The sequence below is a fragment of the Gorilla gorilla genome, chromosome 13, assembly GCF_029281585.2.
Source record: "Gorilla gorilla gorilla isolate KB3781 chromosome 13, NHGRI_mGorGor1-v2.1_pri, whole genome shotgun sequence".
Taxonomy (NCBI): domain Eukaryota; kingdom Metazoa; phylum Chordata; class Mammalia; order Primates; family Hominidae; genus Gorilla; species Gorilla gorilla.
In genome coordinates, this window is record NC_073237.2 from 28,603,690 (window position 1) to 28,628,268 (window position 24,579).

Genomic DNA, 24,579 nt, shown 5'->3' on the forward strand with positions numbered 1-24,579 from the left:
GGTCCATACTCACTGTCTCTATTTCCTCACCCTTTCTCATACCTTATGAGAAACTGTCTTTCTCATTTGCTTGGATGTCTATAATCTGCCTGGCTGTACATTCGAAAAGAGCCGAGTCTGGTCTTATTCACAGCTGTGCCCCTCCATCGAGCACAGCACCAGCCTTCATAAGTCTTTGTTGAATGGACTGAGAATTCCCAATGGAAGTTGGGAATGTGCATCTCCTATGATGAAACAATAAATTGCTCTTGCGTAGCTCTGATTACCAAATCCACAGAACTCTGCAGTCTTTACCCTCTGAGACCTTTACCCTCCTAGACCAATGAATTGCACTCTTCTGACCACTCTCTACTTGTTTTGTTGTTGATGTTGTTTTGTATGTTAATCCTCCAGCACACACGCTATGACCACACTCTACTTCTTGAAACAACTTCCTCCTCAGCTTCTCTGATGCCTCCCTTTCCTGTGCATCCACCGTGGAAACATGGGGTTCCTCAGGGTGTTATCCTGCACCCTCTTCTCCCCTTGCTCCTCCTCCAAGGCCATTTGATTTAACACAAGCCTTTAATTACTGACAGCTTCAAATCCTAATTTCCAGATTTTTCCTCTCATCAGAATTCCACTCTTCTTCATACGCTTATAGTCATCTTGATCTGGATGTCCCCAAACACCTCAGTTTCAGTATGTGCAAACTGCCATCCCCGAACTCCAAATCCCAGCACTGCACCCCTCCCCTCACACAGCTGCTCTTCGCTAGGGCTTCCTCCACACCGTCTCGCATATGTATTCTTTCAGACTGTTGGATCATGGAGGGCCTTGTAGGACAGGCTTAGGTGACTGGGGGCTAAGGCGGACAAACCCTATAGAGTTTTAAGTAGGAGGGTGTCTTGGTCAAATTTTCATTTGTGAAAAGTACCACAGGTGCTATGTCAAGGCTGGATTATAGGATTTCAAAGGTGAGGCAAGGATAACAGTAGAATAATCATAATAGTTTTTTATGTGCCAAGCATCATTCTAAATGTCTTACATATACTAACTCATTTAAACCTCACAGCAACCCTGTGAAGTAAATGGTACTATTATCCCCATTTTAAAGTTGGAGAAACTGAGACACATCAAAATTAATTAATTTGGTCAGGGTCACACAGATAATAATTGCAAAACTGAAATTTAAACACAAGCAGTCTATCTGCAGAGATAGATGTCTATTAACCAAGACATTATATTGTCTCCTGGTTAAGGTGCTGCGAAGATATGGAAGTGAGATCATGGGGCACTGGAAGAGGAAGGAGATTCAAGTTATTTATTTATTTATTGAGACTGAGTCTTGATCTGTCACCCAGGCTGGAGTGCAGCGGCAGGACCTTGGCTCACTGAAACATCTGCCTCCCTGGTTTGAGCTATTCTCATGCCTCAGCCCCCTGCGTAGCTGGGTTTACAGGCGCACACCAACCATGCCCAACTAATTTTTGTATTTTAGTAGAGACAGGATTTGGCCATGTTGGCCAGGCTGGTCTCGAACTCCTGACCTCAAGTGATCTGCCTGCCCTGGCCTCCCAAAGTGCTAGGATTACAGGCATGAGCCACCTTGCCTGGCCAGATTCGAGTGATTTTGAAGGAGGCAGAATAGGCAAACCTTAGAGCCTAGAGTAGAAGATGAGAGAGAGGGAGGAATTGGGAAGAGGTTCCTTGTCCAGGCTGGCTGATTCAAAAAGGGTAGTGGCAGGATGAAAAGTGGCTGGCACAGTGGATCCAGACTAAACTCAGAAGGTTGCCTTAGATGGGACATGGGCTGCATCTCAGTGTTTAAGACAAGTGTAGGCCCGGCTGGGCTTGGGGTCTCTGGCTTGAGGACAGTCTGTGAGGGTCAGCTTTGTGCTGGGAATCGGAAGAGAAACATGTAGGGGATCTCAGATCCTGGAGTAGAGTAAGAAGTAACACTATTTGACATCTCCACCCCTATTATCCAGCAGACAAATGCAGCCCAAACTACCTGGGCAGTGACCGGTACAACACATGGAGGATGGAACCTTACAACAGCAGCTGCTGCAACAAGTATACCACCTACCTTCCTCGGCTGCCTAAGGTATCTGTTGCACCCAGCACAGACGCCTGGGGACTGGGGCACGCATACCCCACCACCTCCCAAACTACAGTGACTGATATTTCACCATTAGGTCCTCATTGCTTTCCCAGCAAATGCCCCAGAGCTCTTCCGCATCTGTGAAACTAGAGTTTGTATTTTTTTTTTTTTTTTTTTTAGATAGAGTCTCACTCTATCACCCAGGCTGGAGCGCAGTGGCGCAATCTTGGCTCACTGCAACCTCTGCCTCCTGGGTTCAAGCAATTCTGCTACCTCACACTCCCGAGCAGCTGGGATTACAGGCATGCGCCATCACATCTGGCTAATTTTTGTATTGTTAGTAGAGACGGGGATCTTGCCATGTTGGGCAGGCTGGTCTTGGACTCCTGGCCTCAAGTGATCCACCTGCCTCGGCCTCCTAAAATGCTGGGATTACCGGCATGAGCCACTGCACCTGGCCGGGTTTGAATTTTTTTAGTTGAAAAAGGAACCCAAAAGTGGGGCTGTGCTGGGCCCCTGGCTCTCAATCTCTGGAGATTGGGTGCCCTGGGCCCCAATCCCTGGCTGGGCTCTGTAGGGACATGGCTGGTGTGCACTCCTTGATATACTACCTTTCCGAAGCTTGCCAGCTGGCCCCTCCCCATATAGTCTGGCCTCTGTGATACTGGGGCTAGCCAAGGAGTCAGTGATACAATGAATCTCCCTGCTCCACCTTCTCCTCCTTTGTGATGTGAGCACAGACGGAAGGAGAAAGACTAAGGCTACTCAATAGCAGTGCAGATACAGGAGAGTCTTCCAAGGACATAGGAGAAGGTCCAGCCTCGGCCGCAAACTCAAGGGCACCTGAGAGGACCCAAAACCAGAGCCAGGGCTCTTAACTGCAGGCTGATGGCTGGCCCTGGGTTGACGGAACCCTTTTGAATTAGAACTTCATCAAGAATCAGAATCTTTCACAAGTTCTCCACGGAATGACAAGCAATATTGAAAACCCCCTATTAGAGAGACACCCAGACACAGCTAAACAGAGTCAGCTAGACAAAGAGGGGTAAAATCAAAGGCAAACACTGAGACAGGGTTGTCACAGGCCCAGGAGCCAAACCCCATCCACCTTCAGCCCTTCCTACCCCACCCCGCCCCTGTAGGCGATGTAAACGCGTTGCCCGGCGACAGCCGCCAACACAGAGCCCTGGAGAGGTGGGGAGCTGCTGAAGGGCGGGAGAAGTTGCGGCGTGGCGATAGGTCTGGGTGTTCTGGGAGGATCCCTAAAAGGGAGCAGCTCTGCCAGGTCAGAGCTTGAGGTAGCATGTGTGCCGCTTCCAGGAGGCCAGGATAGAGACAGCAGTTCGAGGAATGCCCTTGGAATGCCCTCCTAGGCCGGAGCGGCTCAATGCCTACGGTAAAGAGTGGTAGTGGGGCGTTGGAAAGAACGGGTGGAGAGGGTTGGGGAAGGCCGGGAGGAGGGCGGGATGGGTACCTGAAGGACGGGGAGGAGGCCGAGGGTCCTGGAGAGGGTGGAACCCTGAATCTATCCGTCCTGGCTTTTGTCTCCGCCTCACTCTGTCCGTGACCCGGCCTCTTCCCATCCCTGTGCATCTGTCTTTGGGTCTCCCGCGCTGGGGACCCGCGGGCGCAGAGCGCGAAGTGATGGTGAACATGCTGAACTCACTGTCGCGGAACCAGCAGCTGCCGCGGATCACGCCCCGATGCGGGTGCGTGGACCCGCTGCCCGGCCGCCTGCCCTTCCATGGTTACGAAAGTGCTTGCTCGGGCCGCCACTACTGTCTGCGCGGGATGGACTACTACGCCAGCGGGGCGCCCTGCACCGACCGCCGCCTGCGGCCTTGGTGCCGGGAGCAACCGACTGTAAGGTTCGCAGGGCTCCGCCCGCCTCAGCCGGGCTCCACCCCACACAAGCCCCGCCCCAGAACCCCGCCCCCTTCCAGCCCGGCCAGCTTCCGTGCAGGCCCCCAGCCTGCTCTAGCCCCGCGCTGCACGCTCTCGAGGCCCTGCCGTGTCCCGCCCTCGGGCTCCAAGGCCTGAACTAACAACTGAGGCGGGAGAACCAGCACGAAGGTTACTCCAAGTCCCCGACCCCTGTCCCTCTCAAACTGGGCTCAAGGTCAACCTGGCCTCTCTATATGCTCTGGAGGTCCCGTCAGAGGGTTTTTGAGGAAGAAACCCCGCACATCAGTCGCATCCTCTTCCCCCATCTCCTTGGCCCTGCCCCCTTTCCTGGACTCCTGGCCCTAGAGACGCAGGTTCTAGCCTGTGGAGGGCCCTGCGTTCTCAGAAAAATGTCCTCTCTTGCTGGTCCCCCGTCACCGTCGGTAGTGGGTGCGGTCATTCCTGGGGGCTACGTGAGCCGGGAAATGGTGACCACTTTACCAGAATGGCTCTGGCCTCCTCGGATCCCGCACCACCTGCGGAGGTAGGCACCCTCGCGTGTTACTGCTAAGAAAACTGAGGCCCGAGCGCACAGCTGGAGCCCAGACTGCAGCTCGGCATTCGTCCTGCACGCGGCGGCAGCCAAGCCTGGGAGAACTTTGTCCGCGGTAGCCCAGAGAGCTGTGCAGTGGGTGTCCATAGTGATCCCCCGCCCCTCTCCAGGCCGAGAGAGCCTGATTCGTTGTGCAAGACTGAGTCTTATCCCTCTCAAGGGCATAGGGGAGTGGGAAAGTGTCTGAGCCTCTAGGAAGCTCAGAAACGATGCCTCGTCCTACTGCTGGAGAAATTAAGCTGTCCAGTGGCGGGGATCCGGTGGTTCCAGGTCCTCAATGCCCGGAGCCCGACCTTCCCCAGGGTCCAGCGCTCTTCCTTCAACGGCAGAAATGAGGCCTTGCCGGGAGGGAGTCTCCCAAGGGGGGTTCCCGAGTCGGTGCTGCAGTGGGGGTTTTGAAGGGTGAGGAAGAAGGAGAGGAGGATTTCCGAGCCTTGGGACGGACACCTGAAGCGCTGCCCAGGGGCTTGGTCTAAATCGGGGGATGAGAGTCAAAAGGCCCAACCCCTCCATGCTCGCGGCTTCCTCCTTCTCCAGATGTGTACCTCCCTACGAGCACCGGCCCGGAATGCAGTGTGCTGTTACAACTCCCCCGCCGTCATACTACCCATATCCGAACCTTAGGTAAGTCTAACGCCCACACACTCATTTGCACACGCACCCTGAAGGCTTGGTGAGGCGGGGCTGGGGGAGGATGGCTGGTAGATGGGATAACGCTCCGCGGTGCACTGACAGGCACATACCACGAGGGGGAGCTAGTGGCACGGAGCAGTCAAAGGTGGTAAGGACAGAGGACCCTAAGAGAGGGCTAGGAGGCCGGTATTGAAGGATTACAGGTTGGCAGTGGGCTTACAGCCAAAGGCGTTGGTTCAGAGCTTGAAGTAATGAGTAAGCAGTCGATGTTAAGGAGGAAATATTGGGTATCAGCAACTTAACAGTAGAACCTAAGGTCAGGAGGTCAGTATTGGAACCCAAGGTCAGTGCTATAGACAAAGTGTAGGGATAAGGTTAGCATTGCAAACTGGAGTCAGATATTCACTTTGACATATGAGGATCCAAAACGGCTGACCCATCTCTTCCTGTAGATGGGACACAAGTCACTTCAAGAAGTCTGGTGGTCCCCAGAGAAACAACTATGTTATCCATCCTGAGTTTGTGTCTGAGACCTATCCCGACTATCGTTGCTGGTAGAGCCTGGGCTTGCTGGGCCAAGGGGGCAGAGCAATAAATAAACTCTTCAACCCCAAAGCCTGCCTCCTGTGTCCTTACCCAGCAGGATCTGGAAGTGAAGGGCCAGTCACTCAGGCCTCTACCAAACCCCTTCAACTGAGATGCAATTTTTCTCAAAGTCACCCTTCCCTGGGCCATTCCAACCCCATCATCTCAGTACATCCCTGAGTGCTCTCCTGACACAGAACAGTAGCCTTATATCCAGCTGCTGTCCTCCTCCCCTGAATCCCAGAGCCCAAACGGATGGGTCCACCCTGCAATGCAGGCAGGAGCCATCTACTTTCCACCCCACGAAGACCCTCCAGCTAACATTTCTTCAGTATGCTCCCAAACTTAGATGCCCTCCCACTCATCAGAGGACCCAGAATCCTTCCTTCCACAGTCAAAGACCTATCCCTACACCCAAAGCTCTTGATCTCTGCTTCCAGGAGTCCCCATCACAGCCTCCCAAAAGCCTCTCTGTGCTCAGACACCCTTGCTGCACAAGGTGTGTCCCCCATTCCAAGTCCAACTGGTCAAAACATAATTTTGGAGGGTCTCATGACAAAGAAATTTCAAGTTGCAAAACAAAGCCCTGTTTCTCTGCCCCTCAGGGAGTGAGAAGGGGCCATTCTAAAATCTCTGTGATCTTCAGTATTTTTATTTCTGCATCAAATAGATATGAAACCAGCTGGGTGCAGAGGCTCACACCTGTAATCTCAGCACTTTGGGAGGCAGAGGCAGGAGGATCACTTGAGCACAGGAATTCGATACCAGCTGGGGCAACATAAACAGACCCCTTCTCTACAAAAAAATTTAAAAATTAGCAGGGTATGGTGGCATACACATGTGGTCCAAGTTACTCAGGAGCCTGAGGCGGGAGGGGATAGCTTGAACCAAGGACATTGAGGCTGCAGTGAGCTATGTTAATGCCACTGCACTCCAGCCTGGGCGACAGAGCGAGACCCTCTCTCAAAAAAATAAAGTAAGACCGGACGCGGTGGCCCACGCTTGTAATCCCAGCACTTTGGGAGGCCGAGGCAGGTAGATCACCTGAGGTCAGGAGTTTTGAGACCAGCCTGACCAACATGGTGAAACTCTGTCTCTACTAAAAATACAAAATTAGCCAGGCGCGGTGGTGCGTGCCTGTAATCCCAGCTACTTGGGAGGCTGAGGCAGGAGAATTGCTTGAACCCGGGAGGCGGAGGTTGCAGTGAGCCGAGATCGTGCCATTGTACTCCAGCCTGGGCAACAAGAACGAAACTCAAAAATAAATAAATATAAAAATAAAATAAAATAAAAAATGAAACCTCAGAGTCTTGCCCAGCCCCTGGGGAGAGGGGCATGGCGGGGCACACCCACTTTCCCGCAGCTTGGGCATTTCTAACTAAAGGCTGTAACTTAGGAGGAGGGGCTGGACCCTATAAATAACTAGTCTGGGGGTAGCGGTCTGGGAGGCGGGTGACGTTGCAAAACACCGAGCAGAAACCGTTCTTCTCAGTCCCCGACCTCGGACACCGCTGGTTTGGTCCGGTGGGAACCGACAGCTTGGACTCGCGGCGGGTTGGAACTACAGCTCCCTCCGTGGGGCCCTCGATTGGAAGCACCCTGCATTGGGAGCTGAGATACTCGCGGAATTCCGCCACCACTTTTCCGTATGGAAAACTGAGGGCTTGTGAGAGCGTTATACCGATATGGCCTCCACCTGTCCAAACCGGGAAGGAAGGAATTCCAATGGCCAGTTCTGCTCCTTTACCCTGCAGCTCTCTCCCTCTCATCCTCATTCCAAACCTAGCCTAGAGGTGCAAGAACCCCAACCTTCCGCAGCTGCTCCTTTCTGCAGAACTACATGTACCAGCAGGCCTGGGGCCGAGCCCCGCCCGCTTGCGGGTTAGCAGTGGCCCAGCAGGGGCTGGCCCGCCGGCGGGAGTCGGAGCCGCGGGGCGCAGGACTGAGCAAGCCTGAAATGCCAGGGGCAGAGCACAGAGCGGTGGGAGGAAGGTGGGGCTGAGGGGCGGGGCCACAGATCCGCCTGATAACCTGGGAGGAGGGGTCGAACGTCAAGGGCAGGGCTGGACTCTGAGGCCCGAGACGAGACTGGATGACTGGGGCGTGGCCGAGGAACCCCAGGGCGGGGCCCGAGGAGGGGCTCAGCTGTGCCCTGCCAGACAGAGCCCCGCGCGGCGCGGCGGCAGCTTCACTCTGGTTCAAGCGCAGGGGATCGGCGGGAAGCTCTTTCACCCCCGCTTCTGCCGGGCTGTAACTGCAATGGGTGAGCCCAGCGGGAGGGCTGTGGGGGGCGGGGGGCTGCTGAAGGAGCACGATTCCTGAACTTTCGCTCCCACCGATGAATGGGTGGAGCGAGCCTGAACACCTGGGCCCATCCCACGGCCGCGATTCCCGCGGGGCGACAGGTCCCTTGACCTCGGTCGGCCCCTTCGGACAGTATAGCCTTCAGGGCGGGGTAGGGAGGGCGGCTGTGGAGTATTCCAGGCTGTGTAGGCAGTCACTCGATCCCCGCGGATACCGTCGCCTGGCAGGAGAGGGAGATGGGCCGGATCGAGTTGCCTTTGACATTTCCACCCCCCCGGGAACTGTGTCCAACTAACGATTCTACTTGGAATGGCCTCCCCTCAGTTTAGTCGGGCGGGGCCCTCCCCCTCAGACCAGACTAGCTGTGGCAGCCACGACTGAGGTTGAGTGTCCGGTGGGAAGATGCTCAGCAGGGGCAGAGCCCAGGGAGACCCGCCCTGCAGACTCCACCTGCTAGCACTAGCCTTGGGTTGACTAGATGGCGGAGGCGGCAGATTACAGAGGTCTCTGGCACCACTGTTAACACCGGAACCACAGACTTCCTCCCCCAAAGCCCCGGTACCAGATGCCATTAAAATTGCCCTCTTTGCTGCCCTCGTGGTCTTCGTGTTCCGCGTGGAGCAAGCAGCAGCAACAGCCCTTGGAAAGACAGGCCTCACCATGCCATGTCCATCTGATGGAAGCTGGTCCCACCAGCTCAGCCCCAGGGCTCCTTTCTGCTACTGCATTCAGGCAGCCAGGTCAGATCATTATCTCCCATCTCCTAAAACTTACACTGCGGAGAGCTGGGCTGGGATTTTAGATCCAGGCAGGCTTGCTACCTGGCTAACTTCAGACAAGTTCCTTTTTCTGTTTGGGCCACGTTTCCTCACCTGTAAAACGGACACTGCAGCTATGTCTGCTGTTCCACATTGTTGATATAACTGGATGCTGTGGTGACATTTGGGACACTATCATGGTGCCTGGGGTGGGTGGGTGCCCAGGCCTGTGGGCTTCTGTCTTTCATGAAAGAACTTCAGATCCCAGAAAATTAAGATTCTCAAAACATAACTGTTGGAAAGGGCTTTTGAATCCACCTTGGTGGCCTCTTCCTGCCTCCAGGGCTCATGAGATAGGCTGACTTCATATGAAAGTTTTGAGGATGAGGAAGTCTCTCTCCTCTTCAGATACTGACCCTCTCTCTCCTTATTTCCTTGGTGCCCAGAATAGGGCTTTGGTTATCTTGAATGAATGAATATAAACTCACAGGTGTGATCTGAGCCACCTAAAGCCTTCTTTGGGTTCTGCTCAGCTTGAGGGCATCAGCTAAAGGCCACTGGCTTCATTTTCCAGAAGGTGTTTTCTAAGCTGTATCCATATAGGAATGGGGAGGAAAGCTAAGTCATTGTAGACTGAGAGAAAGGGAATAAGAGTCTGTTCCAGACCAGCTAGGGCTGACAAGCTTAGGCAGCTGGGGGCAGAGGGCACTGAGAATGAGGCCCTGAGCTAGCACTGTGTGGGAAGTGCCTATGGGAGGAGCTGTGTATTGACATTTAGGATCAAATTCTGCTCCACACCTTGCATTCTTGCATGGGGGAGGTGAAAAACCTGAGTATTTCCGGCATCTCCTTGGAAGTCCCTGGGGACTTAGAGACAGACACTGGCATCTGGGAGGAGGCTAATTACTGTTTGCTAGTCTCCTTCTCTTCTTCCCCCGAGCTGGAGCAGCTGGGCAACCAACTGGCTGGCTGTGTGTATGCCCGTGTGTGCACCTGGGTGGTGCTATTTCTTTGTTGGACTCTGCTCTGAAGCCTGGGACAGGAACTGTCAGTGGCCTTGAGTGGCAGAGTAGGACACACCTCTTCCCCTGAGCCTGTGTTTCCCTGTAGTCATATCTGTATTTTTTTTTTTTTTTTTTTTGAGATAGGGTCTCACTTTGTCACCTAGGCTGGAGTGCAGTGGCACAATCTCGGCTCACTGCAGCCTTGACCTCCTGGACTCAAGCGACCCTCCCACCTCAGCCCCCCAAGTAGCTGGGACTACAGGTGCACACCACCATGCCTGGCTAATTTTTTTTTTTTTTTTTTTGTATTTTTGGTAGAGACAGGGTTTCAACATGTTGCCCAGGCTGGTCTCAAACTCCTGAGCTCAAGAGATCTGCCCTCCTTGGCCTCCCAAAGTGCTAGGATTACAGGCATGATCACCGTGCATGGCCTCATATCTGGACATTTAGCATACAGTGTGTCAGAGTTTATGTGTGTTAGTGGTAGTGGTGGGTGTCTGATCCCTGGAGAGCAGGTAGGTGGAGGAGGTGCGTTGGCCCAAGCTAGGTGGGTGAAATCTCCTGAAGCAGGTGGCTTAAAGGATTTAGGTTGGGGAAGGAACGAGCTTGGTAATCACAAGATAGGCCTGGCTGGAAATGGAATCATAACGGTAGCTGAGAACACATCATGCCTGGAGCCTCCAATGCAAAGCAAACACTTTTAAATTTCATCATGGAAGCAATGAGCAGCTCTCGAAGCTAGGGATAGATATGGTTTGATAAGTGCTTTAGAAAGATCACTATGGTTGCCGTGATCAGAAGGCACTGGTGAGAAAGAAGTTAGAGTCAGAGAGGCCTGTTGGGGGAAGCGTTTGGTAATACAGGGGAGAAGTGACAGTGCCCAAACTATGACAGAAACAGGACAGTGGGTGAAACAGAGCGAGGAAGTAGCTGGCCCACAGATGTGGTGCCAGGAGCAAAGCAGGAAGGCAGGCACGGAACTGGATTTGGTGATGGATGATGGCTGAGAGCAGGGTGAGTTTGAGGGCAAAGAGAAGCAGATGTGAGAAACAACTGGCCCCCCATGCCAGGCTCCTGCCCCAGGCCCTAATGTCTGAACCCAACTCTACCTCCCTCCAAACCAGGCCCTGGGACTAAGTCTGGCTTTGGGTGTCTTCTTTAATCTCCAGACATCATCAGGCTTTTGACTCAGGATAAAAACATATTCCTGAGCTGTTCTCCCTTCCTCCCTCCTCTCCCCCTCTGGGGACAGGGAAGCTAGCCTACCGCCCTGTTAAAAGTCTCAAGGGGGATTGGGCGAGGTGGCTCATGCCTGTAATGCCAGCACTTCTGGAGGCTGAGGCAGGTGGATCACTTGAGGTCATGAGTTCGAAGCCAGCCTGACCAACATGGTGAAACCCTGTCTCTACCAAAAATACAAAAATTAGCTAGGTGTGGTGGTGTGCGCCTTTAATCCCAGCTACTCGGGAGGTTGAGGCAGGAGACCCGCTTGAACCCAAGAGGCAGAGATTGCAGTGAGCTGAGATCACGCCACTGCACTCCAGTCTCGGTGACAGACGGAGACTCCATTTCAAAAAAAAAAAAGTTTCAAGGAGCTGGCTGGACAATACCCCCTCTCCCACCCTGACCATCCACACCTCTAGGAGAGCAAGACTTTTCTAGTTCCTTTCCCGTCTCTTCAGCCCGAACGGCCCCATGTGTGATCTGGGGAGGCCTGGCTTATGCTGTGATCCTTCAAAGCTTCCTGACCCTCTCAGGGTTTGTTTCTCCACTAGGAAAATGAGGATGCGTGCCATCTCCCAGTCACATGCGCCGCCCCCCCAGTCACAGAGTCCTAATTTGGGCAAGCATTAGGTCCCATGAGAAAGGGTGGGTTAGGCACAGATTGTCCTGGTAAGGGTCTCACCTTTGCCACTCTTCAAGCCCTCAGGTTCCAGTATTCATCTTCCCAAAGTATACACCTCCTCTTAGCTTGCGGCAGAAAATGGAAATATCACGGGATGAGATAGCTCAGTTCCATCTCTGTCTCCTCCTTTCAGAGCAGGTTGAGATGAGCTCAGTCAGATGGCCCCACGGCCCGCTCCTTTCTTAGCAGCCCACTAATGCTCCAGAACCCTCAGGAGAAGAGCCAGGCCTACCCCCGCCGCCGCCGGCCTGGCTGCTACGCATACCGTCAGAACCCCGAGGCCATCGCAGCCGCAGCTATGTACACCTTCCTGCCCGACAACTTCTCGCCTGCCAAGCCCAAGCCTTCCAAAGAGCTGAAGCCGCTGCTGGGCTCCGCGGTCCTGGGGCTGCTGCTTGTGCTGGCCGCGGTGGTGGCCTGGTGCTACTACAGCGTCTCCCTACGCAAGGCGGAGCGACTTCGCGCGGAGCTGCTGGACCTGAAAGCTGGCGGCTTCTCCATCCGCAATCAGAAGGGAGAGCAGGTCTTCCGCCTGGCCTTCCGCTCCGGCGCGCTGGACCTTGACTCCTGCAGCCGCGATGGCGCCCTGCTGGGCTGCTCGCTCACGGCCGACGGGCGGCCGCTGCACTTCTTCATCCAGACTGTGCGGCCCAAGGACACGGTCATGTGCTACCGCGTGCGCTGGGAGGAGGCAGCGCCGGGCCGGGCCGTGGAGCACGCCATGTTCTTGGGCGACGCGGCGGCCCACTGGTATGGTGGCGCCGAGATGAGGACGCAACACTGGCCCATCCGCCTGGATGGCCAGCAGGAGCCCCAGCCGTTCGTCACCAGCGATGTCTACTCCTCCGACGCCGCGTTTGGGGGCATCCTCGAGCGCTACTGGCTATCTTCGCGCGCGGCCGCCATCAAAGTCAATGACTCAGTGCCCTTCCACCTGGGCTGGAACAGCACGGAGCGCTCGCTGCGGCTTCAGGCGCGCTACCACGACACGCCCTACAAGCCACCCGCCGGCCGCGCCGCAGCGCCAGAGCTGAGCTACCGAGTGTGCGTGGGCTCGGACGTCACCTCCATCCACAAGTACATGGTGCGCCGCTACTTCAACAAGCCGTCAAGGGTGCCAGCACCCGAGGCCTTCCGAGACCCCATTTGGTCCACGTGGGCGCTGTACGGGCGCGCCGTGGACCAGGACAAGGTGCTGCGTTTTGCCCAACAGATCCGCCAGCACCACTTCAACAGCAGCCACCTGGAAATCGACGACATGTACACACCTGCTTATGGCGACTTCGACTTCGATGAGGTCAAATTCCCCAACGCCAGCGACATGTTCCGCCGCCTGCGCGACGCCGGCTTCCGCGTCACGCTCTGGGTGCACCCGTTTGTCAACTACAACTCGTCGCGCTTCGGCGAGGGCGTGGAGCGCGAGCTGTTCGTGCGCGAACCCACGGGCCGGTTACCCGCGCTGGTGCGCTGGTGGAACGGCATCGGCGCGGTGCTCGACTTCACGCACCCAAAGGCCCGCGACTGGTTCCAGGGACACCTGCGGCGGCTGCGCTCTCGCTACTCCGTGGCTTCCTTCAAGTTCGACGCGGGCGAGGTCAGCTACCTGCCGCGGGACTTCAGCACCTACCGGCCGCTGCCGGACCCCAGCGTTTGGAGCCGGCGCTACACTGAGATGGCGCTGCCCTTCTTCTCGCTGGCGGAGGTGCGCGTGGGCTACCAGTCACAGAACATCTCCTGCTTCTTCCGCCTGGTGGATCGCGACTCTGTGTGGGGCTACGACCTGGGGCTGCGCTCGCTCATCCCCGCGGTGCTCACCGTCAGCATGCTGGGCTACCCATTCATCCTACCCGATATGGTGGGCGGCAACGCCGTGCCCCAGCGTACAGCCGGCGGCGATGTGCCCGAGCGCGAGCTCTACATTCGCTGGCTGGAAGTGGCCGCCTTTATGCCGGCCATGCAGTTCTCTATCCCGCCCTGGCGCTACGACGCGGAAGTGGTGGCCATCGCGCAGAAGTTCGCCGCCCTGCGGGCCTCGCTTGTGGCACCGCTGTTGCTTGAGCTGGCGGGCGAGGTCACCGACACGGGTGACCCTATCGTGCGCCCCCTTTGGTGGATTGCGCCCGGCGACGAGACAGCTCACCGTATCGACTCGCAGTTCCTTATTGGGGACACGCTGCTTGTGGCCCCGGTGCTGGAGCCGGGCAAGCAGGAGCGCGACGTCTATTTGCCCGCTGGCAAGTGGCGCAGCTACAAGGGTGAGCTTTTCGACAAGACGCCGGTGCTGCTCACCGATTACCCGGTCGACCTGGATGAGATCGCCTACTTTACCTGGGCGTCCTGACCCAGCCCAGGGCCCGGTAACCGCAAAGCCCCGAGTCTTCATGCAGACCTTGAACCCTCCGTCACACCCGCACCATGTACTCCCAGGAACCTCCACCTCTATACCACCCATTAAGTGGCTGCTGACTTAAATGTGCTGGAACCAGCTGCTGAAGGTGGGGCCTGGGGAGGGGGCACTGAAGCAATCTCCTGCTCCAACGCACAATCCTTACTGTGCCCTTTCCACCCCCACACTCACACCAATCTGCAGAAACCTCTTCCCTGGGGTGGAAGCCAGAGAGCTTAGAGGAAAAAGGTCAGCTCTCTTCCTCTTATACATGGTTTGGGTTTAAAAGCACAAAGAGAAACCTCCCCATCCTGGCTTTCGTGGCCATCTTTGTCCATCTTAGGTGGGGACTTGATCTTATTTAAGGTCTCCAAATAGCCCCCACCACACTTAGAACGTGTGTTTTCTTAGTGTTAGAAGCCAGGCCCTGAGTCCCCAGCACTCACCTGAACTGTGGCTGATTTGGTCCCAGTCCAGCTGGGGAGGTGTTTGGCTAACTGACAAGGAGGCAAGAGATCCCCTCCCAGGGAACAGGAGGACTGGGCTTAGCACAGAGCCATCATCATGTTCCCTATTTGTGAAGAGACTCCTAACACTGCACTAACCCATTTGTGTACATACATGGGCTCAGCTCTGGGCCAAATGTGCCTGATGGGAACAGACTTGCAGGGCCATGCAGGCCAGACTTTGTGCCTTAACTGAAGAGTGTGTGTGTGTGTGTGTGTGTGTGTGTGTGTGAGAGAGAGAGAAAAACATGCATCGTGGGTCCCTGATCTATGAAATGAACACAACCTCTCTGAGGCTGGATAATCTGGAGGAAGGGGACATGGAGCAAATTTGAGGCTCTGATTGCTGAGCCAGCCTCCTCCCAGGCGGTTTCCCCAGGACTCTAGTAGGGAATAAATAGCCCTTTCAAGATTCCTCAGCTGCCTCACCCCCTGCACATGTGCCTGGGGTGTGGCCTAGAAGGGAGTGATGTTCTTACTCTGGTGGTCTGTGCTTCTGAACACAGGCTACATGCACACACTGACAACTACCAATAAACAGACAGGGGAAGGTCTTTCATCTCAGCCATTTTCTCTTTTTTTCCCCCCCTTAGATGGAGTCTTGCTCTGTCACCCAGGTTGGAGTGCAGTGGCACAATCAGCTTACTGCAACCCCCCCTCCTAGGTTCAAGCGATTGAGTAGCTGAGATTACAGGCATGCATCACTATGCCTGGCTTTTTGTATTTTTTAGTAGAGGTGGGGTTTACCATGTTGGCCAGGCTAGTCTCAAACTCCTGACCTAGTGATGCACCCACCTTGGCCTCCCAAAGTGTTGGGATTACAGGCATGAGCCACCACGCCAGCCATTTTCTCTTTCTAAGAAGAGCAACCTCAGCCGGAGTGAGTTTTTTCTGACTTTGCAGCTGAGTCTGGAGAAAAGTGGCATGCCAGAGCGGGTCGGTGGGAAACAGGGTGAACTTTAGCTTCCATCAACAGCTCTGGTAGCAAAACCAGTCCCCTACCCCCTAGAGAATGCATCCGTTTCCCCACCTGATATGGTTTGGCTGTGTCCCCACCTAAAACTCATCTTGAATTGTAGCTCCCATAATTGCCATGTGTTGTGGGAAGGACCCAGTGGGAGATAATTGAAATATGGGGGCAGTTTCCGCCATACTGTTCTGGTGATAGCGAATAGATCTCATGAGAGCTGATGATTTTATAAGAGGTTTCCCCTTTTGCTTAGTTCTCATTCTCTCTTGCCTGCCGCCATGTAAGACGTGCCTTTCTGTCATGCTTGTGAGGCCTCCCCAGCCACGTGGAGCTGTGAGTTCATTAAACCTCTTTTTCTTTATAAATTACCCAGTCTTGGTTATGTCTTTATCAGTACTGTGAAAATGAACCTATACAGTAAATTGGTACCAGTAGAGTGGGGCGCTGCTGTAAATACCCAAAAATGTGGAAGCAACTTTGGAACTGGGTAACAGGCAGAGGTTGGAACAGTTTGGAGGGATCAGAAGACAGGAAAATGTGGGAAAGTTTGGGACTTCCTAGAGACTTGTTAAATGGCTTTGACCAAAATGCTGATAATGACTGGGACATGAAATCCAGGCTGAGTTGGTCTCACATAGCGATGAGGAACTTGTTTGGTACTGGAGTAAAGGTGACTCTTGCTATATTTTAGCAAAGAGACTGGCTGCATTTTGCCCCTGCCCTAGAGATTTGTGGAACTTTGAACTCGAGGGAGATGATTTAGGGTATCTGGCAGAAGAAATTTCTAAGCAGCAAAGCATTCATGAGGTGACTTGGGTGCTGTTAAAAGCATTCAGTTTTAAAAGGGAAACAGACCATAAAAGTTTGGAAAATTTGCAGCCTGATGATGAGATAGAAAAGAAAAACCCATTTTCTGAGGATAAATTCAAGCCCCCTGCAGAAATTTGCATAAGTAACAAGGAGCCAAATGTTAATCACTAAGACATGGGGAAAATGTCTGCAGGGCATGTCAGAGACCTTTGCAGCAGTGCCTCCCATCACAGGCCTGGAGGCCTAGGAGGGAAAAAATGGTTTTGTGGGCCAGGCCCAAGGTCCCCCTGCTGTGTGCAGCCCAGGGACTTGGTACCATGCATCCCAGCTGCTCTAGTCATGGCTAAAAGGGGCCAAGGTACAGCTCAGGCCTTGGCTTCAGAGGGTGCAAGCCCCAAGTCTTGGCAGCTTCCACGTAGTGTTGAGCCTGCAGGTGCACAGAAGTCAAGAACTGAGGTTTGGGAATCTCTGCCTAGACTTCAGAGAATGTATGGAAATGCATGTATGTCCAGGCAGAAGTTTGCTACAGGAGTGAGGCCCTCATGGAGAACCTCTGTTAAGGCAATGTGGAAGGGGAAGCCCCCACACAGAGACCCCACTGGGACACTGCCTAGTAGAGCTGTGAGAAGAAGGCCACTGTCCTCCAGACATCAGAATGGTATATCCACTGACAGCTTGCACCATGCACCTGGAAAAGCCACAGACACTCAACGCCAGCCTGTAAAAGCAACTGAGAAGTAGGCTGTACCCTGCAATGCCATAGGGGTGGAGCTGCCCAAGACCATGTGAACCCACCTCCTGCATCAGTGTGACCTGGATGTGAGACATGGAGTCAAAGGAGACCATTTTGGAGCTTTAAGATTTAACTGCCCTGCTGGATTTCAGACTTGCATGGGGCCTTTAGCCACTTCGTTTTGGCCAACTTCTCCCACTTGAAATGGGTGTATTTAGCCAATGCCTGTACCTCCATTGTATCTAGGAAGTAACTAACTAGCCTTTGATTTTACAGGCTCATAGGTGGAAGGGACTTGCCTTGTTTCAGATGAGACTTTGGAGTATGGACTTTTGAGTTAATGCTGAAATGAGTTAAGACTTTGGGGGACTGTTGGGAAGGCATGATTGATTTTTAAATGAGAGGACATGAGATTTGGGAGGGGCCAGGGAGAGAATGATATAGTTTGGCTGTGTCCCCATCCAAATATCACCTTAAATTGTAGCTCCCATAATTGTGGGAGGGACCTGGTGGGAGATAATTGAATCATGGGGGCAGTTTCTCCCATACTGTTCTGGTGGTAGTGAATAAGTCTCACGAGATCTGATGGTTTAATAAGGGGTTTCCCCTTTTGCTTGGCTCTCATTCTCTCTTGCCTGCTGCCATGTAAGATGTGCCTTTCGCCTTCCACCATGATTGTGAGGCCTCCCCAGCCACATGGAACTGTGAGTTCATTAAACCTCTTTTTCTTTATAAATTACCCAGTCTCGGGTATGTCTTTATCAGCAGTGTGAAAACAGACTAATACACCACTCCTCTACCTTCTTTATTTTCTCAGTGTGGAAAATGCCTGATGAAAGCGTTGGGGCCCTCACAGATGCACAACTCAAGTGCTGATTCTATCACTCATCTACCAGCTCTGTGACCTTGAACAAGCTGCTTAACCTTGCTAAGCCTCTGTTTTCTCATATGTCAAATGGTGATAATAATGCGTACCTCCCGAGGTTGTTGTAAGAATTATAAGCACAAATGTATGTAAAGTGCCTGGCACAAAGTAGGTGCTCAATAAATGGTAGCTATTATAATACTATTTCTTGTTTTATTGATTAAAAACAAGGATCCTTCTAGAACCCAGCTCTCAGCCTGGATGGCTTTCTCTGGGCCTACTGTGACACCCCCTCCCCAGTCCTCTGCACATAGCACCCAGTTGAACTCTGAGTTTGTGACCCAAGGGACACTGTAGTCCAGGAGAAAGGCAAAAAGAGAGATACCTCAAGGTGGGATGTCAGGAGCCAGGATTCCTGGGTCCCTGGGAGATGGAAAGTGAATATAGTTTCTCTCCTTTTCATCAAGTGTCTACCATCTACCAATTGATACTCACTGATAAGCCTCCCCAGGCCCTGGTGTCCAGCCATGTGCTCTAGAGTAAGTGTAGAAGAAGAACCCCAGGCTGGGCCCTGGAAGGTTCCTTAAATGGCTGGAGAACATGACCCACATTTGAATGGTTCTCCAGCTTTCTATGCAACCTGAAACCAGTTTTACCTAACCTTGGTTTCTTCATCTTTAAAATGGAATTTCTAGGATTCACTGAGATGTGTATAAAACCCTATGCAGGGGGAGGGGGGAGGAATAGCATTAGGAGATATACCTAATGTAAATGACGGGTTAACAGGTGCAGCACACCAACATGGCACATGTATACATATGTAACAAACCTGCACGTTGTGCACATGTACCCTATAACTTAAAGTATAATAAATTAACAAAAAAGAAAAAAAAGAGAAAAAAATAAATAAAACACACAAAAATTGGCAAAGAGTAAGTGCTCAATAAATGGTTAACTCCTATGAACTATTATAAACAAGGAACAAAGAGAGAAAAGCCTTGGCTAGAACCTGTATTGTCCAATATGGTAGTGAGTAGCCACATATGGCTTCTTAAATTTACTTCTAAAATTAATTAAAATTCAGTTCTTTAGGCACATTAGCCACACTTCAAATGTTCAACAGCCATATGTGACTAGTGGCTAATATATTGGACAGTGCAAATTATAGAACTTTTCCATAGTTGCAACAAGTATTATTGGACAGCCCTGGACCAAGCAGTGTATGACATGGGGGGGAAGAAGATAATCTGTGAGGCTTCCCTGGAGGAGGAGTATCTTTTAGAAGGGCATTGAAGGCAGGCAGGAGTGTCTGACGGCCTGGATGGAAACCAGACTGCACACCTTGTCTGGCCAAATTCCAACAAACTGGCCCTTGGCTTGGGGTCTGGTTTCTCGTCTGGCTTCTGCCATTGACCCCATTAATCACAAAAGCACAGATGAACAAACTGAAGCTCTGAGAGAGGAGGGTATTGGCCTGAGGTCATATGGAAAATTAGTAACCACAGCTGCACTAGAACGTTGGTATCCTGTTTGCCGGGATCTAGAATCTCAGACCCAGAACTCATCCCCTTTCAACAGCATGGCCCATCCCAGTCTGTATACCTCCAAGGATGGGAGCTAGCTGAAATGTGCATCTCTGAAGCTGCCACCAAGTGGGCCTGATTCTAGGCCGAGAAGTGTTTCCCCTTTCTCCATTGATGCTAAAAAAAGATTCAAGTAATTGGGAGGGCATGCTGAAATGTCAGGATTCACGAGGATCTTTCTTGGAGTTAGGGAAAGAGAAAAGAACTGGGCTGCCAGCTATCCCTATCCCTAATTTCCCAGGGTGCCAGGAACCCTGGCTCCTGCCAGCCTTTTCCAGTCCCTTATCCTTGCACATTCCAAATTTATCTCTCTCTGCACATCTGGATCTGGGTGGGGGTGGGTGCTGACCCTCCCCTGTGGAGCTTCCAGCAGCCTTGTTGTAGCCAGAATTACTCACTGGTCTGCCCTCTACCCCTGGGCTGGTGGGCGGTGGGTGTGATATGCATAAATGGGAACTCCCTTCAGGAGTAATGGGGATGAACTGAGTGGCCATTGCAGGAAGCCTGGGACTGGAGCCTAGGCTCCCATTCTGTGACCTTCTGTTCCTGAGGGTGTGTCTCAGTTTCCCTTCCAACACTATATGAATGGGTTGAGCCCCAGCCAAGCCTGCTCTATGAGCCCAAGCTATGGGTTTTCTGGGAGAGTTTTTGTTGTTGTTTCCCCAGATTTCTAACCCTAGATCTGGCTCCAGAGCAAATCTTATTCTCCTGGTTCCCCTCACCAAGTACTCTGGTCCTTTCTCCCCTCCCTGAGTAAGGGCCAATGTTGACCTCTTTGCCCCCTGGCCACTATCCCACATCGGACCTAATCAATTGGAGCCTGGACCACTGTAGTGGTCTCCTAATTCTTTCCGCTCTTGGACCCGGCAAACCACCAATCCACACAGCAGCCAAGGAAATCTTCGTGAAATGCAATCATGTCATTTAGAAAAAAATCAAAGCTTTGGTGTTCCAGGCATCTATGATGTGGCTCCTTTTCACTCCTCTGTCTCTGCTTCTGTGAGGGAGACACACACACACAAACACACACACAAACACCCCATCATATTTTGAAAGGCATTTGAAGAAATACTACCTTCTATTCTGGAAACAGCTATACCACCATCCCTTCCAGGAAAGGTCTGCACAGACTCAGCCTTGAAGAAAAATGCAGTGGCAACTGCGTGGTTTCCTTTCCTGCCATTGTTCGACTCAGTGGGGCTTCTGCTGATACCCTACCCTCTCCAGACACACCCCTGCTCCCAAGGAAGCAGCCTGCTTTTTATCTTAAGGCTAGTCCTGCCCAAGGATCTTTCCAGCAGCTTGAGGGGAGGGTAGAATACTCAGCCTTATGCGGCGAGCCCTGGGTTGCATGGCTCCAGAGTTGCGGGGAGGTATGGGAGAAAACAGAAGAGGAGGCCCCGTTCTGGGGAGCTCTCAGTCTAGAGAACAGGAAAAGGTTGTGCCTCTTGTGCTCTGTATTCTTGTGCTGTTTTTCCCTCTCAGGCCCCCTTTTCCCTCCCCAGGGAGTCTAGTCGAGAACTTCCTATTACATAATCCTGAGCAGGATGGCGGCGGGAGGGGACGGAAAGTGGATTTGGTAGGGATTGGGGAAAGGCAGACAACCGGTCTCACCGAGACTGGGCCCCCGTAGCACAGCTTCAAGAGGGCAGCAGCAGGGGGAAGGGGGAATGGCACTTCTAGAAAAGAAAGAACGAGTTGGGCCAAAGGATGGATGGCTAGAGGTCAGAGCCTCTACTCCCCAAACATAGGAGCCTCACTTGGGGTCACATATCTGCACAGGAATTTCAATTGAAATTCTACCATTATAACTTCATTCCTTAAAGTCTTCAACTCAGCAAACAAGCACTTTCAGTAGAGGTGTAAGACATTGTTTTTTAAGGTCAAAAGGGTATTTTGGTTTTCTACTGCCCCTGTGAAATGCCCCTAGGAGGTGAAAGCTTAAGACCACCCTGCTGGGGAGAGGGTCATTTGATGCTGCTTCACCCTGAGCAGTGAAGGGGTAGTGGGGAAACAGGTGGTGCTCCAGGCAGAGCCTCTTTCGTGTGGGTGGGAAAATAGGATGAGTGGTTATTAGTGAAAATTTCAAGGAGGAGATGCTCTGGAGCTTGGAGGGCTTCCGATTGAAGGGGAAATTGAGGTCTTAGCCCCACATGTCCTGTCACAGGTGAAACCACATCCAATACAAGGAGGTAAACTACCCACCTTCACTGACTCCCACAATATTTACCTAGTTGCCTTCCCTATCACCCAGCCAGAGTCCACCCCACAGGGGCCAGAAGAGGTACATAGTTCCTTGCACATTTATCTCTGTGCCGGAGACATCACAAGAGATATTGGCCACTTTCTAAATCTTACAAACCTTGGGGGCCAGAACCTGGCTGCGACCAGTTCTTTCAGGCACAGGGATATACATAGTCTGTTGCACTTAGAACACTTGCTCCCTCTTCCCTCCCTAGTGCCCACAGTTGGCCTCTCAATAGCGTTATGCTTGAATTCCACTCCTAGCTATACCACTGAGCCTCCCAGACATAACCACTCTGGACCCTAGGTTGAGCCCTGACCCTGACCATTGATGATTCTGTCTGGACCCCACATCCTCTAAACATGACACAGAAGCCAGACTAGGACTTTGTGGCCCCTGCTCAGGGGCAGGGAAGCTTTGAGTCTATGTTAAAACATGACTCTACCAAATAGTGCTTTTTCAGGTGCTGGGCACAGTGGCTCATGCCTGTAATCCCAGCACTTTAGGGGTCTGAGGAGGGAGGATTGCTTGAGACCAGGAGTTTGAGACCAGCCTGGCTAATATAGTAAGACTCCATCTCTTTAAAACAAATAAATAATGCTTTTCGTATAAGTAAATTTCTAGAAAAAATCAAAAGCACAAAATAAATTACTTTTTTTTTTTTTTTTCTGAGACAGAGTCTTGTTCTGTCACCCAGGCTGGAATGCAGTGGCGTGATCTCAGCTCACTGCAACCTCTGCCTCCCGGGCTCAAATGATTCTCATGCTTCAGCCTCCCGAGTAGCTGGGACTACAGGTGCGCACCAACACACTTAGCTAATTTTTGTATTTTAGCAGAGACAGGGTTTCACCATGTTGCCCAGGGTGATCTTGAACTCCTGAGCTTAGGCAATCCGCCTGCCTCAGCCTCCCAAAGTGCTAGGGTTACAGGCATGAGCCACTGCGCCTGGCCACAAAATAAATTACATTCTATTTAAAAAGTGATATACAATGATAAGCAAGATTTTAAATTGTGTAACACATACAATTTGACCCACTTTTAATGGACTTCAATGATCAATTATGATTTAGTCTAACTCTACTTTTAGCATAAAAGTTGGGTGAAACAAAAAGTCCAAAGATACATACAGCAAAAACTGTTAGAATTGAAGGCAGACTAGACATTTCAATAACAACAGCCAGGCGCAGTGGCTCACACCTGTAATCCTAGCACTTTGGGAGGCTGAAGTGGGAGGATTGCTTCAGCCCAGGAGTTCAAGATCAGCCTAGGCAATATGGTGAGACCCCATCGCTATTATAAAAAAGAAAAGGGGCTGGGTGCGGTGGCGCGGTGGCTCATGCCTGTAATCCCAGCACTTTGGGAGCCCAAGGTGGGCAGATCACGAGGTCAGGAGTTCGAGACCAGGCTGACCAACATGGTGAAACCCCATCTCTACTAAAAATACAAAAATCAGTTGGGCATGGTGGCGGGTGCCTGTAATCCCAGCTACTCAGGAGGCTGAGGCAGGAGAATCACTTGAACCTGGGAGGCGGAGGTTGCAGTGAGCTGGAGGTTGCAGTTAGCCAAGATCGCTCCATTGTACTCCAGCCTGGGCGACAGAGCAAGACTTCATCTCAAAAACAAAAACAAAAACAAACAAAAAATATATATATATAAACATATATATACACACACACATATATATACACATATATATACATATATATAAAAATAACAATAATATTGGACAATCACCGTTTTTACTGAGCAATGACTGATGAAGGGTGTGTTGCTCTTTTGTTTTGTGTTTTAATTTTTTTTCTACCAAAGTAACATGTTGATGGGTTGTTTTTTCCCTTTACTTGTTTATTAAATACTTGATGAAGTTGAGAAGCACATTACCAGAATATACCATATTGGCCCTCCTGCCTCTTTTCTTCCCTAGTTAATTTTTGGTTTGGTTAGAAGAGAGGAGGGTCCAAAACCATTGTCATTATCGTGAGTTTGGCTTATAAATACCATGGTGAAGAGACACCTCAAGTATGTCTGTTTTTAAAATTCATCTTACGGGTTAACAAGCAAGCCTCGTGGGATGTTTGCCATCATCACTTAACCAGTAATGGTTCTGAAAGTTTTGTATATCCACACGATCTTAGACCTTCTTTTAATGATTGTATTAACTTACAAGCTCGGGTACTGTTTTCCTTAAGACTGTCTTAGAGCACACTGACTGAATGTTAATGTATGTAGCAAAGTGTTTACTTGCTTTAAATAACCAACTCTGTAATCATTCTTTATGTTTCTAGCAGTCTCTGTAGTTGTCTTTCTTCAGAGAAATATTTTTCCTGGGGTTATCTTGTTTTTAGGGTGGTAAGATTTCATTCTTTTTTTCCTTTTCTCCTGAAATCAATGCAGGTGGGTTGGTAAGGGATGTTGTTTTTTAGTAGCATGTTAGGTATACTTGGGTAGATGGGAGGGTTGTTAGTATTTTTTTAGAATCTTGCTTAATACTGTCCATTAGACCTTGAGCTATATTGGCAAAATGCTTTATTTGTTTATTTACTTATTATTTGTTGTTATTTATCTTGTTATGTTGCCGAGGCTGGAGTGCAGTGGTGTGATCGTGGCTCACTGTAGCCTTGACCTCCTGGGCTCAAGAGATCCTCCCACCTCAACCTCCCAAGTAGCTAGTGCTTTATTTATTTATTTATTTATTTATTTATTTATTTTTA

General features: G+C 51.6%; 2 protein-coding genes across 6 annotated transcripts in view; both read left to right on the top strand.

Annotated features, from left to right (window-relative positions):
* Window positions 1-24,579, top strand: part of LOC101150995 (sperm microtubule inner protein 6) — a 144,385-nt gene that overhangs the window by 13,284 nt on the left and 106,522 nt on the right. The window contains exons 3-7 of one of the 4 annotated variants that reach the window (XM_019033424.3): window positions 1,971-2,086; window positions 3,404-3,479; window positions 3,717-3,951; window positions 5,118-5,204; window positions 5,666-5,828. In XM_019033424.3, coding sequence (XP_018888969.1) covers window positions 1,971-2,086; window positions 3,404-3,479; window positions 3,717-3,951; window positions 5,118-5,204; window positions 5,666-5,771 — 620 coding nt within the window. In that variant the 3' untranslated portion in view covers window positions 5,772-5,828. Of the gene's footprint in view, window positions 1-1,970; window positions 2,087-3,403; window positions 3,480-3,716; window positions 3,952-5,117; window positions 5,205-5,665; window positions 5,829-24,579 lie in introns of those variants that run through there. The other 3 variants (XM_004047951.4, XM_055351661.2, XM_063696954.1) reach the window with 3 other exon arrangements.
* On the top strand, window positions 7,971-18,241 carry MYORG (myogenesis regulating glycosidase). 2 transcript variants are annotated; one of them, XR_008668651.2, is made up of 3 exons: window positions 7,971-8,061; window positions 11,904-17,879; window positions 17,993-18,241. XR_008668651.2 is itself a non-coding variant. In XM_063696955.1 (2 exons), exon 2 carries the CDS (start codon window positions 11,967-11,969, stop codon window positions 14,109-14,111), a length of 2,145 nt encoding a protein of 714 aa, XP_063553025.1. In that variant the 5' UTR covers window positions 7,971-8,061; window positions 11,904-11,966; the 3' UTR covers window positions 14,112-18,241. The 2 variants fall into 2 exon arrangements, 1 of the variants encoding a protein (XP_063553025.1); XM_063696955.1 differs by having other exon boundaries at window positions 11,904-18,241.